The 13,904-nt window shown below is 48.9% G+C and overlaps 1 protein-coding gene across 11 annotated transcripts in view; it reads left to right on the top strand.

Moving 5' to 3' along the window:
• Positions 1–13,904, top strand: part of trpm3 (transient receptor potential cation channel, subfamily M, member 3) — a gene marked incomplete at both ends in the record, with an annotated part of 160,975 nt that overhangs the window by 96,087 nt on the left and 50,984 nt on the right. For all 11 annotated transcript variants that reach the window (XM_084457247.1, XM_084457245.1, XM_084457244.1 and 8 more), the window contains one exon: positions 13,377–13,551. In XM_084457247.1, coding sequence (XP_084313373.1) covers positions 13,377–13,551 — 175 coding nt within the window. The remainder of the gene's footprint in view (positions 1–13,376; positions 13,552–13,904) is intronic.

The raw sequence follows: 13,904 nt of genomic DNA, 5'->3' as shown, positions 1-13,904 counted from the left end.
TCTTCCCTGACCCCTCTCAACAAGGCGATCGAGCAAGCTCCTGGAGTATGTTTGTCTACCGGCTAAGAACATTTATGAAGCAAGACATTACATTAAATTACATTTCAGAGTGAGAGAGGCTAAAAGCATCATAGGAGAGAGAATATTCTACGGACATGCTACATCATCCACAGTAGACACAGGGGTATCTATCGGACTTCGTGAGGTCTGCTGGTGACAGTGGGGCATCCACTGGACCTGGTTAGAAGATAGGAGGGAGAGAGAGAGGCACCAGGGAGAGGGAAGGCAGAGCAGGGTTAGTAGCACATAGAGCCATTCAGACCACACAGATATTGAAACAGGCAACCTGGGGCAGGCTCCTGGAATATAATTATTATAAGAATACTGTATAATATTCACACACACATACACACACCAATGGCGGCAGCTGCCATGCAAGGTGCTAGCCTGCTCATTGGGAGCAATTTGGGGTTCAGTGTCTTGCCCAAGGACACTTTGACATGCCGTCAGGAGGAGGCGGGATTCGAACCACCAACCCTACGATCATTGGACCCGTTCTACTACTGAGCCACAGCCGCCCCATGCCTGCATTCACCCGACAGCATCCGGACCCACCATTTTTCAAATGAAAAACGTTCAAGTGCACCATAGTGAATCAAATAACCTCGTAAAGATGAAACAGAACAGGTTGTCAACGTCTCGCTTGCCGGAATATTTACTACACGTTACTCCTAAGCAGCGAGGAAAAGGGGACATTCTGTCATCTCTAATGTTAGCTAGCCGCGCCGTGATTGAACAGGTTTCATCTCTAATGCTTATTTTCCTCTGCTGTTCCCTGCTCGCTCTCTCTCTCTCTCTCTCTGTCTCTCTCTCTCTATCCCTCTCTCTGTCTCTCTCTCTCTCTATCCCTCTCTCTGTCTCTCTCTCTGTCTCTCTCTCTCTCTATCCCTCTCTCTGTCTCTCTCTCTGTCTCTCTCTCTCTCTATCCCTCTCTCTGTCTCTCTCTCTCTCTATCCCTCTCTCTATCCCTCTCTCTGTCTCTCCCTCTGTCTCGCTCTCTCTCTATCCCTCTCTCTGTCTCTCTCTCTCTATCCCTCTCTCTGTCTCTCTCTCTCTGTCTCTATACCTCTTTGTCTCTCTCTATCCCTCTCTCTCTATCCCTCTCTCTATCCTTTCTCTCTCTCTCTCTCTGTCTCTATCCATCTCGATCTCTATCCATCTCTCTCCCTCTCTCTCTCTCTCTCTCTCTCTCTCTCTCTCTCTGCTGCATCCCTCTCTTCAGCTGCCCTCCCACCAGCGTTTCCAGACGGGCGCCATTTCTTGATCTGATTACCTGTCCATGGTCAATAGAGGAGCACCTCCATTCCCCTCCCAGCAGGGACACAGCACAGCCTCGGGTCCAAAATAAAAGCGATGAAATAAGACCAGACAAGTGTTCTAGTTTGAATGGCTGACAGGAACACACAGGAGAGATGACATCAGTTATCTATCCGCCTACGTGCTGTTGTGGCTGCAGATCAAATGGTCAGTTAATCCTGCCTGTCTCTGTGCCTCACAATACAATATAATACAATACAGTACAATACAATACAATACAATACAATACAATACAATACAATACAATACAATACAATATAATACAATACAATACAATACAGTACAATACAATACAATACAATATAATACCTCCCACTGGAGACAGAGGATATAGGTCGACAGTAGCCTGATATCAGAGAGAAGTGTCAACTCGTTGCACTCCATTGAGAACTTGGAGTCTGACATTGCTTCCACTCTAACCCATTTTCCATTTTGATATTAACATCATTCCTGCCATGAAAACCATAGACAAAGTAATAACAACACAGAGCGAAGTGAAACAATAAAGTACTAAGTAATAGTAATAATTGTAGCAGGCTACTCTAACGAACGGGGGGGGGGTGCTAGTCCCGCCCTTGACGCTGATTGATTAGTCGGTAGAGCGCCCGCGATGCTCATTAGTTGATTATTTTTTACTCTGAGAATCAGCTGTTTCACGCAGCAACACCAGACCAAGAATCAGTCAACTTTGGAGTGGATTCGAACGTCTGGACCCAGGCTAGGTCAGGCTAGGTGTGTGTGTGTGTGTTGTCAGCGGACAACTGGTCCGTGCATAGTCTATCAATCTAGTCTAATAGGCACAAGGGGGTCACCTACACCATATGAGCTTCTTTATCACCCAGTATCAGCTGTGTTGAGACCTCAGGAGCGCCCCTGTTGTAATGAAACATTCAGGGGATGGACTTCCCTTAACTGAAGCAGTTAACCAGTAAACTCTACCTGCCCTGTGCAGATATAGTAGCTTCTCAGTTTATATGGATTGCTCCTAACATCCTTAGTTGACTTTTCCACCTTAGCGGCACTCAAAGCACTTTACAATGGCCTCTCATTCACACACACATTCACACACCAATGGCGGTAGCTGCCATGCAAGGTGCTAACCTGCTCATTGGGAGCAATTTGGGGTTAGGTGTCTTGCTCAAGGACAATTCGACATGTGGACAGTCGGAGCTGGGATTCGAACCACTGACCCTTCGATCACTGAACGACCCGCTCTACCAACTGAGCTACAGCCTCCCCATAGGACTAGTACTTACATGTGCACCTCTATATTGTTCATTATTTTATTTTTTACAGTGCCCATTGCTGTAAATGTGCCAGCTTTAGCCAGAGGCTTATTTCCAGCTGTCCCTGGGCCTGGTGTTCAAATAGGCACTAAATTAAACTATACTACCTTGGAAACTGGCTCCTCTACCAGTGGATACACACCATGGTTTTTAGCACTATTCAAGATACTTTTGTACAAGGCTAAAGTGCTGCCTAACCCTCTAATAACCTTTCTGGTTCAGAAGAAAGCAGGAAGCAAAATATCTAAATGTGTCCTTTAATAAAAACTGTGAATTACAAAGATGAAATGCAAAAGTGTTCTCAAAATCTACACAGAGGATCCCTGAATACCCCTCGAAAAGCACCAAATGCTTTTTCACACAGTATAGCCACTGCTACTTTCTAGAAAAAGACCCTTTCTTGCCCATCAGGTCCAGACCAAAAAATAAGTGGAGTGTGTCCCCTCCTTCACCCCTCCATGCAGACCAGCTCAGACTGGCCCAGACTTGTTCATGCCTCCCTCACATCCAATTGACTGAGGGGTGCTGTCAGTGTCAAGGTCAAACTCAGCAGCTCACGCAGAGATGGTTCTATTGACATTGTTGGTCTTCCCACCTCTGTGCTGATGAATGCCAGGCTCACACTACAGGGTTTGGTTTTGCATTCATCCCCGATTCACCCCTCCTGACAATCGGAGGAGAAATCTGTTCTGGAAAGTTATGTCGGTACTGATGTTCGACACAGATCAATCAATCAATCAATCAAAGCTTTATTTGTATAGCGCATTTCATACCCAGAGGCAACACAATGCGCTTTACAGAGAACAAGGGAGGTGGGTATACGACCCACCCCTACTGTTCCAGAGGGAAGCAAAAAAAACAGTAATCACCCGGGGGCCAGATAAGTGAGCTGTAAAAATTCGTCCCACAGATTAATGTGAGGGGTTTACAGATCAAATTCTCGGCCACCCCGAGAATATCAAACATGCTTAATATTTAGACTATTACATCACTACTTTACAAGCGAGGCAGTGGTTTGTTGCTCCCTCCGGCATGATAATATCCTGTAGTGTGCGATGAGCCATTATTTTCAAATCTTGTAGTGTGTGCTTGTTTGATATTCACACGAGAATCAAGATTCTCCTTATGAGTGATGCAACCGGATTTTGAAATTGTTTAGGATTTTAAATATGCTGTAGTGTGAGCCTGGCCTGAGGACCTCAGTGTGGACTGTATGGGCATGTGTGTGTGTGTGTGTGTGTGTGTGTGTGTGTCAGTGAAGGCTCGTCCATTGAGGCAGGGGAGGACAGTCCTCCTCAGTTTTTGGAGAGAAGAGAGGGATTAAAATATAAATATATGAATTTATTTATGCATAATTAATATTATCTCAGTTTTGTTCATAAAGCAGGTTTTCCCTATGGATAAAATTTTCCCTATGGATAAAAACCCATTATTGAAATTCTAAAGCTCCAACAGTGACTTCTATAACATGCAGCTGGAGGACCCATAGATATCTATGGAAGGGAGGCTAGCCTCCCTTAGGGCGGGTTCTTTTCTCTTAAATCAATGTAATGCCTTTTGTCTTGCTAATTTGTGATTGGTCAAAACGCTGAAAAATTACAGAGGACAGTAGGCCTACTCCGGCCCTGTCTGAACAGGATTCAGATATTGACATTTTTGTTAGTCCAATCACATTCCAGATTCCAGATTTACCACAGTGAAGGCGTTGATGTCTGTGTTTCTCTTCCCTGTGCCATTGGAGACTTTTTGTGTGTTCGTAGCTCCATAATATAATACATCCGGAAGTATTAAGGGACACATCAAACTGTTCGTCTATTTGTCTTGATTCTAGCCATCTAAATATCTAAGCTTACATAAATACATTTTGAGCTAGAGCCGTCTGAACACGACAGTTCCACAGTTCCACTATATAGCCGGTAACGTTAGCTACGAGGTGCACGTCAGGCTACGGCATAGGCAGGCGCGCTGATTGGCTGGAGTCAGGCTACGGCATAGGCAGGCGCGCTGATTGGCTGGAGGCGCAAACTGTCGGCAACTCGTCCAAAACATTAAGAGACTGGGTCGCAACACCGGATCGGAGAAATCCACAGCCTGGCTCCTGCTTGCGTGAGAATTGATCGCTTTTCAGTGCTTATTCCTCATCCAGTGATGGATGGGTTCATATATCACCCAACCTCTCCAGCACCTCACCAATATCAATTATTTTCTCTCTTTAGAGAAGAGTACAATCCATTACAACAACTATTGCTTACAATGTTTTATTGTTGTTTTGTAATATTTTATCAGGAATATGATAAATAAATGCTGCATGTAGTTAAAGAAAGTGTTATTCAGTTTTTCATATGCTAAAATTGACTGTAAATCCACTTTAAAGCTGATATTTCAAATAATAACTGACTAAGGGAAAGTGCCCCCCCGGCGCCCATGGGCGGTTCGCCTCTCTTCCTCAGTTTTTTGAGTCACCAGCCGCCACTGGTGTGTGTGTGTGTGTGTGTGTGTGTGTGTGTGTGTGTGTGTGTGTGTGTGTGTGAAAAAGTGTCAAAAATATGCCCTCAGACTCAGGCCACAATAAAGAAACAAAGGGCACTTGTCATATCCAATCACCGGAAAAAACGTTCTCTTCCTCAAACCCTCTCTTCACATCTTCACATCCTCCCCAAAGCTACAACCTCCAACACTGGGTTTAGTCCCTGTGGTCCCTCTCCTGCTGCATAATGTAGCATCCCTCCTGGAATATCTAATGGACAGCCCAGTGTAAACAGAGTGGATGGGCTGAGACAGGGCCAGGGTTGATGGTGGGGCTGTGGCTACGGCCACCACATTCACATGTCACTTCACATTCTGCGTACAACCACTGACATGTCCGCCAGCTGCTTGCAGGTGACCTCGGACCAGTGTCCCTCACACACGCACGCACGCATGCATGCAAGCAAGCAGGCACACGTGCACACATAGAGGCACACAGATATGAAGTTGCGGCCTCACACAGACACACACATGCACACACGCACACACATGCTCGCACACACGCACACACACGCACACACACACGCACACACGCATGCACACTCACTGCCTGTACTTTCCTTCTCCACCTGTCCTCACATACCCTTTAACCGGGTTCACATTCAGCAGCCTTGATGGTTTTAAGTACTAAATTTGATTGTTTCCTGACTGCCAATTTGGAAGTTGTAAAACTGCTGTTTTAAAAATTCAACCTGTCACACATTATGGAAAGTCTCATGACGAGATGTATGTTGTATGTGAACCCAACTTTAGTGTTGCGTGTCAATGTAGCCAGGCTACCCTAACGCCCCAACCCCAAAACCACCATCCAATCGGTTCCTAGCCCAGACGAGAGAACTGTACTGTATGCCTACTGTTTTTTTCCCCAGACAATTAAGCTAGCATAGAGAAACACATGGGGAGGCAGAACTCTCCGAAACCACACACACACACACACAGAGAGAGAGAGAGAGAGAGAGAGAGAGAGAGAGAGAAAGAGACAGAAGGCAGCAGATGTGTTACTTGAAATGTCTCTACTGCATTCAAAGGCTACAGTATGTATAATGTAAGAGTAAGGAGAGAGTGACAGAGAGAGAGAGAGAGAGAGAGAGACATTTCACCTCTCATCACCCCGCTCTCTTCTCCAGAGCTATAACTGGGTCGGCCATGGACGTCTGTCCCTCAGATTCAGAGAGCTGCTTGCGCCCGGGCATTGTCTGCAGAAGCTGAATAAAATATACCACAAATCCCCCTTTCCAAAAAGCCGGTGGACTAAATTTGAATGGAAAAACATACAGTGCCTCAGACGATACCGTCCTGAGGGTCTCTGCGCTGTCGGTGCTGCCGGGGTTGAGCAGGTTGAGGCCCTGAACATCTGTCCCTTAGATTCCCAGCACTCCTGGAGCCTGCGGGGCTTTGTTTGCAGGGATATGAATAGATTGAACACAGGGGACTCCGGTTGTGGTTTGCGGGTTTCTAGCCAGAGGGCACGCCGCCCTGGCCTGCAGAGCGACCTCCTGACCCCACGGTCTCCGCTGAAACTGACTTATCGACCACCACGGAGAGCTACGACTGCAATATAACTCCCTGTTCCAAAAAGCCTGTGCGCGAAACCTGAGAAGAAAACTTACTGTACCGCAATCAGTACTGTGCTGTGGGTCCCTGTACTGTTAGTGCAGCGGAGGTGCTGAAGATAAAGTTTTGTAATAAAAACTTGTGCAATATAGATAGATAAATTTAAAATGTGCCCTGGTCTTGAACTGCATAGAGCCGGTACATTTTAAATTAATCTATCTACAGCACAGGTTTTCCAGCAGCAGTTCCCTTACAGTAGGATGGATCTCGAGAATGTTTGACACAATATGAGTAGTTTTCACTGTCTAACAAGCTGAAGGCGGGACCCAGCACATGCTGGGTGGGCTGTATGGGGGGGGGGGGTAGGGTGGTGCTTCACCAGCGCCCATCACCTGTCAGTGGGAGAGAGAGAGGCTGAAACTGTCAAACTCGACAGATTCAGGCGCGTTGTTAGCTTCCTGTCAGCACCATGGCCTCCTGGGAAATCAGTCTGGTATGGAACTGATGCATGGGGTCAGTGGGATTCAATTCAGCAGGACCCAAGGGGCAGCTGGGATGGCGATTAGCAGCATATCATGCAGTATACATGAACCACACACACTTCATACAGCAGAACTCAGCTCTACATTCAGCTGGTGACTGTGACATGGAGACAAACTTCATTGCGAAGCAGGGTGGAGGGGAGTCCATGGTGCGGTTTTGTTGTTTCTGGTGTGGAGGGGGAGGTCGCTGTCGCTGGATCCGATTGGACGGCGGCTTTGGGGACAGTGGTTTCTTCCCCTTCCGTTGGTCCTCGGTGGATCGATCATTTCCCATTAGCATTGTGCGCGTGTCACCAAGCCCGCCCCTGTCAACCTCTCTGGAAGACAGTGTTCCTGGTCGATTTGTTTAGTCTCGTCTGGCCTTGGCGGTGGTGCAGCGTCTGCGTGTGACACGGACCCAAGCACGCTAAATATGGCTCCCCAGGCGGGAGAGAACATGGAGGGGAAGAACATCGGAGCGCGACAGAGACAAGACCCGGATCAGACCGAAGGAGAACCTCTGACCTTCTGCACTCTTCATCTCTCACCCCGATCCTGGTCTCGGCTCCGGAGGGACAGTGCCGGGCGGTAATAGGTTCTAGCGCCATGGCGCGGGCTGGATGTGTGAACGTGACCCACTTACCGCCGGGCTCCCCGCCATGCTAATGCCCATGTCTCCTGAGGAGTGAGTCATCCCAGCCGCCATAATGAGGTCCGTTCAAGCCTGCTAGGTGTTTTCCCGGCGCAACCTCTCCTCTCCTCTCCTCTCCATCCTCCCTTTGTCCCTCTATCCCCCCCCCCCCCCCCCACCACCAGGCTAACTAAAGATAGATATGGGTGGCTGGATGTGAATGATCCTCCTCCTCCTCTCCTTCCCTCTTTCTCAGAGGCCATGGATGTCTGAAGGAAGGTGGGGACTTGAGAGAGAGAGAGAGAGAGAGAGAGAGATCGATCTGCTCCAGCTATAATCTCCATCGACCCCCCACCCCTAACCCCTTGACTCAGCAGCAGCAGTAAAGCTTTCAATAATCTAAGAATCAAACAAGCTTCTCTTCAAATCTACTGGGGCCCTGTGAAGGGGCAGCATATTAGCTTTGAGTGGCACATCATACATATAGCATCTGCAAAGGAACCAATTGAGCAGCCGCCTTGTAAATTCCCCTGCTGGCATTCCCATCACGAGTGCACTGGTGGACAATTATTGTTATCAGAGAGAGAGAGAGAGAGAGAGAGAGAGAGAGAGAGAGAGAGAGAAAGAGAGAGAGAGAGAAAGAGAGAGAGAGAGAGAAAGAGAGAAAGAGAGAGAGAGAGAGAGAGAGAGAGAGAAAGAGAGAGAATGCTCTGCTGAACAGCTTGTCGCTGAGAGGTACATTTTTTGGTATAGTAGGCTACACAGAGTAAGCCAAGCCAAGATGGATTCCATCTCCCTACACAACAGATCGGCCCTCTCATCTCCTCTTAGCTTTTCTTTCTTTGAGAGAAAGAACCGTGTGCAAAGCTATGCTTTCATGGGATTTGGACAGCTCAGTGTGATTTAACAGTGAACTACCCTTCTGTGTGAGATGGGACAGATCCTGAATCACCCCAAAGGCTGGCTTTAAGTGGAGATCATGGACATAATATTTATATTATATAAGATAGATCTTACTGCTTTTGTAACTATAAAAATACTACTTAAACCCTATAGCACATGAGCAAAAGGAATCACTTTAGAATCAGAATCAGTTTTATTAGCCAGATAGTTTGTACACTAGGAAATTGCTTTGGTCAATGGTGCATAACACTGAAGGTTATTTATTTGCACTGCCTATATCAAGGAAACCGTCTCCCCTGATAGGATGGGATTTGCAGATAAAGATCAAATTGATAGAATTGATAGACTTCTAGACTACGGATAGTAAATTGCCTGTTTGCTACGGATCTAGAGGACTGGAATGAGGAACTGATTAGAGCTGACACGCACTGACTAGAATTCCAATGTACCTGTTACCAAATTCAACTTTCTATTCTGTTAAACTTTCTATTCTGTTAAACTTTCTATTCTGATGGAGACATTAGACATGGTTAGGACAAGATGGGACAGTGCCAAAACAGGACAGTGCAAATGAGCAGTGCAAACACGACAACTAACACTGACCATATTCTAATTATGTGTAAAGCCTGCGGTGCACCTGCTTTTAACTACTCGTACGCGTCCACGCGTCCTCTGGATGCTCCTGTGTTTATTTGGAGCGTCGTCTGTGGTTGACTGTGCAGATACGCAGAAATAAATGCACCGCAAAATACACGTCTGTCTACGCGTACACGTGAGCTACGCATTGTTAAACAGTATATCCTGGGCGTAAGGTCATAATTACAGCATCCCTACACAAAACAAACTACTGAAAATGGAAAATGCTCTCATGGTTCTGTATGCACCTGCTTTGATCCAGTTTGTGTGTGTGTGTGTGTGTGTGTGTGTGTGTGTGTGTGTGTGTGTGTGTGTGTGGGCGCGTGTGTGGGCGCGCGTGTGTTATGGTGTTGTACACATGTCAGTTTTCCAGAGTGTGAGTCAGTGGTTACAAGCCCTGTGTCCTCGAGCCAATTAGCCGTGACACAGTTGAGCCCGCCCCCCCCCCCCACACACACACACACACACACATACACCCCATCCCCACACACACCTGTGACAGAAATCTCCCAGCGCATGCACACAGGTACCCCCCGCCCCCACGCACACACACACACGCCCCCACGCACACACACACACACAGGCCAGAGATCCTTTCTGTCTCTCACCCCCCCCCCCCCCCCCCCCCCCCACCTCTTTCCCACTCTCTCTCCAGTCTCACTGTACGATCGTACTGTACATTGCGGCTCGGTGACGTTGTGGGCTTTGATGTAAGCGAGGCTCCGAAAATAGTCTGGTCCTCACGTAACTCGGCCTGCTGTGGGGCACGGTGACGGATCATTGGCTCCTCTGTGAGCAGCAGACCCCCCGGACCGCCGAACCCTCTGCCCTGCGTGGAGGTGAGAGGTGGCGGGAGGGAGGAGTCCACAGCTACGCCCGTTTCAAATCAGTCTCGAGTCAAAACAGACGGCCGACAGCCCAATGAGACGGAGGAAGGGGAGGTGATTAAAGGGATTTTAGGGAAGAGAGAAAGAGCCCGGAGAAGGAGAGAGAGAGAGACAGAGACAGAGAGAGACCATTATACAGCAGGCGTCTGTGTTATCTTTTAGCAGTGCTGTTCATAAGTGTCATACCTCCAGTTCGGCCCGGTCCCATTCTCTCCTCCAGGTCTGAGTCTACAGTATAGAGTCTATACGATTAAGCATGAGGCCGCACCTCCTCTGTTCCTCCTCTCTGTTCCCCTCTGTTCCTCTCTGTTCCTCTCTGTCCCTCTCTGTCCCTCTCTGTTCCTCTCTGTTCCTCTCTGTCCCTCTCTGTCCCTCTCTGTTCCTCTCTGTTCCTCCTCTCTGTTCCTCCTCTCTGTTCCCCTCTGTTCCTCTCTGTTCCTCTCTGTTCCTCTCTGTTCCCCTCTGTTCCCCTCTGTTCCTCTCTGTTCCTCTCTGTTCCCCTCTGTTCCCCTCTGTTCCTCTCTGTTCCCCTCTGTTCCTCTCTGTTCCTCTCTGTTCCTCTCTGTTCCCCTCTGTTCCCCTCTGTTCCCCTCTGTTCCTCTCTATTCCCCTCTGTTCCTCTCTGTTCCCCTCTGTTCCTCTCTGTTCCTCTCTGTTCCTCTCTGTTCCTCCTCTCTGTTCCCCTCTGTTCCCCTCTGTTCCCCTCTGTTCCCCTCTGTTCCTCCTCTCTGTTCCTCTCTGTTCCTCCTCTCTGTTCCCCTCTGTTCCCCTCTGTTCCTCTCTGTTCCCCTCTGTTCCCCTCTGTTCCCCTCTGTTCCCCTCTGTTCCTCCTCTCTGTTCCCCTCTGTTCCCCTCTGTTCCTCTCTGTTCCCCTCTGTTCCCCTCTGTTCCTCTCTGTTCCCCTCTGTTCCTCTCTGTTCCCCTCTGTTCCTCTCTGTTCCCCTCTGTTCCTCTCTGTTCCTCTCTGTTCCTCTCTGTTCCCCTCTGTTCCTCTCTGTTCCTCTCTGTTCCTCTCTGTCCCTCTCTGTTCCCCTCTGTTCCCCTCTGTTCCCCTCTGTTCCTCTCTATTCCCCTCTGTTCCTCTCTGTTCCCCTCTGTTCCTCTCTGTTCCTCTCTGTTCCTCTCTGTTCCTCCTCTCTGTTCCCCTCTGTTCCCCTCTGTTCCCCTCTGTTCCCCTCTGTTCCTCCTCTCTGTTCCTCTCTGTTCCTCCTCTCTGTTCCCCTCTGTTCCCCTCTGTTCCTCTCTGTTCCCCTCTGTTCCCCTCTGTTCCCCTCTGTTCCCCTCTGTTCCTCCTCTCTGTTCCCCTCTGTTCCCCTCTGTTCCTCTCTGTTCCCCTCTGTTCCCCTCTGTTCCTCTCTGTTCCCCTCTGTTCCTCTCTGTTCCCCTCTGTTCCTCTCTGTTCCCCTCTGTTCCTCTCTGTTCCCCTCTGTTCCCCTCTGTTCCTCTCTGTTCCTCTCTGTTCCTCTCTGTTCCCCTCTGTTCCCCTCTGTTCCTCTCTGTTCCTCTCTGTTCCCCTCTGTTCCCCTCTGTTCCTCTCTGTTCCTCTCTGTTCCTCTCTGTTCCTCCTCTCTGTTCCCCTCTGTTCCCCTCTGTTCCCCTCTGTTCCCCTCTGTTCCTCTCTGTTCCTCTCTGTTCCCCTCTGTTCCTCTCTGTTCCTCTCTGTTCCCCTCTGTTCCTCCTCTCTGTTCCTCTCTGTTCCTCTCTGTTCCTCTCTGTTCCTCCTCTCTGTTCCCCTCTGTTCCTCTCTGTTCCCCTCTGTTCCTCTCTGTTCCTCTCTGTTCCTCTCTGTTCCTCTCTGTTCCCCTCTGTTCCTCTCTGTTCCTCTCTGTTCCTCTCTGTTCCCCTCTGTTCCTCTCTATTCCCCTCTGTTCCCCTCTGTTCCCCTCTGTTCCCCTCTGTTCCTCCTCTCTGTTCCCCTCTGTTCCTCTCTGTTCCTCCTCTCTGTTCCTCTCTGTTCCTCTCTGTTCCCCTCTGTTCCCCTCTGTTCCCCTCTGTTCCTCTCTGTTCCCCTCTGTTCCCCTCTGTTCCCCTCTGTTCCCCTCTGTTCCTCTCTGTTCCTCTCTGTTCCTCTCTGTTCCTCTCTGTTCCCCTCTGTTCCCCTCTGTTCCTCTCTGTTCCCCTCTGTTCCTCTCTGTTCCCCTCTGTTCCCTTCTGTTCCTCTCTGTTCCTCTCTGTTCCCCTCTGTTCCCCTCTGTTCCCTTCTGTTCCCTTCTGTTCCTCTCTGTTCCTCTTTGTTCCCCTCTGTTCCCCTATGTTCCTCTCTGTTCCCCTCTGTTCCTCTCTGTTCCTCTCTGTTCCTCTCTATTCCCCTCTGTTCCTCTCTGTTCCTCTCTGTTCCCCTCTGTTCCCCTCTGTTCCCCTCTGTTCCTCCTCTCTGTTCCCCTCTGTTCCCCACTGTTCCCCTCTGTTCCTCCTCTCTGTTCCTCTCTGTTCCCCTCTGTTCCCCTCTGTTCCTCTCTGTTCCCCTCTGTTCCCCTCTGTTCCCCTCTGTTCCTCTCTGTTCCCCTCTGTTCCTCTCTGTTCCTCTCTGTTCCCCTCTGTTCCCCTCTGTTCCTCTCTGTTCCCCTCTGTTCCCCTCTGTTCCCCTCTGTTCCCCTCTGTTCCCCTCTGTTCCTCTCTGTTCCTCTCTGTTCCTCTCTGTTCCCCTCTGTTCCCTTCTGTTCCCTTATGTTCATCTCGGTTCCACTCGGTTCCACTCGGTTGTCAAAGCAAAGGCAAAATGCTCTCCAGGACAGAGCGCTGGTTATTACTGTGTGTGTGTGTGTGTGTGTGTGTGTGTGTGTAGTTGGAGGGGCTTGACATTTGTAGTTCTTATAATTGAAAGCCGCAGCAGCAATAATAACTTTAAAATAATAGTAATACTGTACATTGTATTTATAGAATGCCTTTCTAGATGCTCAAGGCGCTACCATGTTACCTTCAAGGCTGACAGGGAGATCTCGGGGAATTTCACAAGTGCCTTGTTAATGTTTTATTTTCAATTTGCCTCTTCCTATTCCTGTCTGTGTCTCTCTTGTATCATCTTCTAATCCCGGCCCTCCCTCTCTGTAACCAGGTATCGGTCAGGGCGTGCCGGTGGTGGCTCTGATCGTGGAGGGCGGTCCTAACGTCATCTCCATCGTGCTGGAGTACCTGAGGGACACGCCCCCTGTGCCAGTGGTGGTGTGCGACGGCAGCGGGCGCGCCTCCGACATCCTGGCGTTCGGACACAAGTTCTCCGAGGAGGGAGGGTAGGTGACTCAGGAGCCGCAGGAACACGCCCACGATCTGAGAGGAGGAGAGAGAGAGAGAGGGAGAGAAAAAGAGAGAGAGAGGGAGAGAGAAAGAGAGAGAGAGAGAGAGAAAGAGAGAGTGAGAGCGAGAGAGATAGGCACTATAGAATCTGAGTGAAGAAGTCAACATCAACATGCACATGCACACTCTCAGAAATGCTTGTGGTGCTGGGAGTAGATCCTCTAAGAAAGACTTTTCAAATAAAAAAAATCTCACTCTCCCACACACACTCTTCTCTGCTTTAATCTGTCTAATAGAATCTGACCACAGCACAGGTCAGCCAACTCGCATCTAATATTCTTGTAATGTC

This window comes from Borostomias antarcticus (genome assembly GCF_949987555.1).
Source record: "Borostomias antarcticus genome assembly, chromosome: 23".
In the NCBI taxonomy this organism is placed as follows: domain Eukaryota; kingdom Metazoa; phylum Chordata; class Actinopteri; order Stomiiformes; family Stomiidae; genus Borostomias; species Borostomias antarcticus.
The sequence above is the reverse complement of the archived record's forward strand: the minus strand, read 5'-3'. Positions and strand labels throughout refer to the sequence as shown.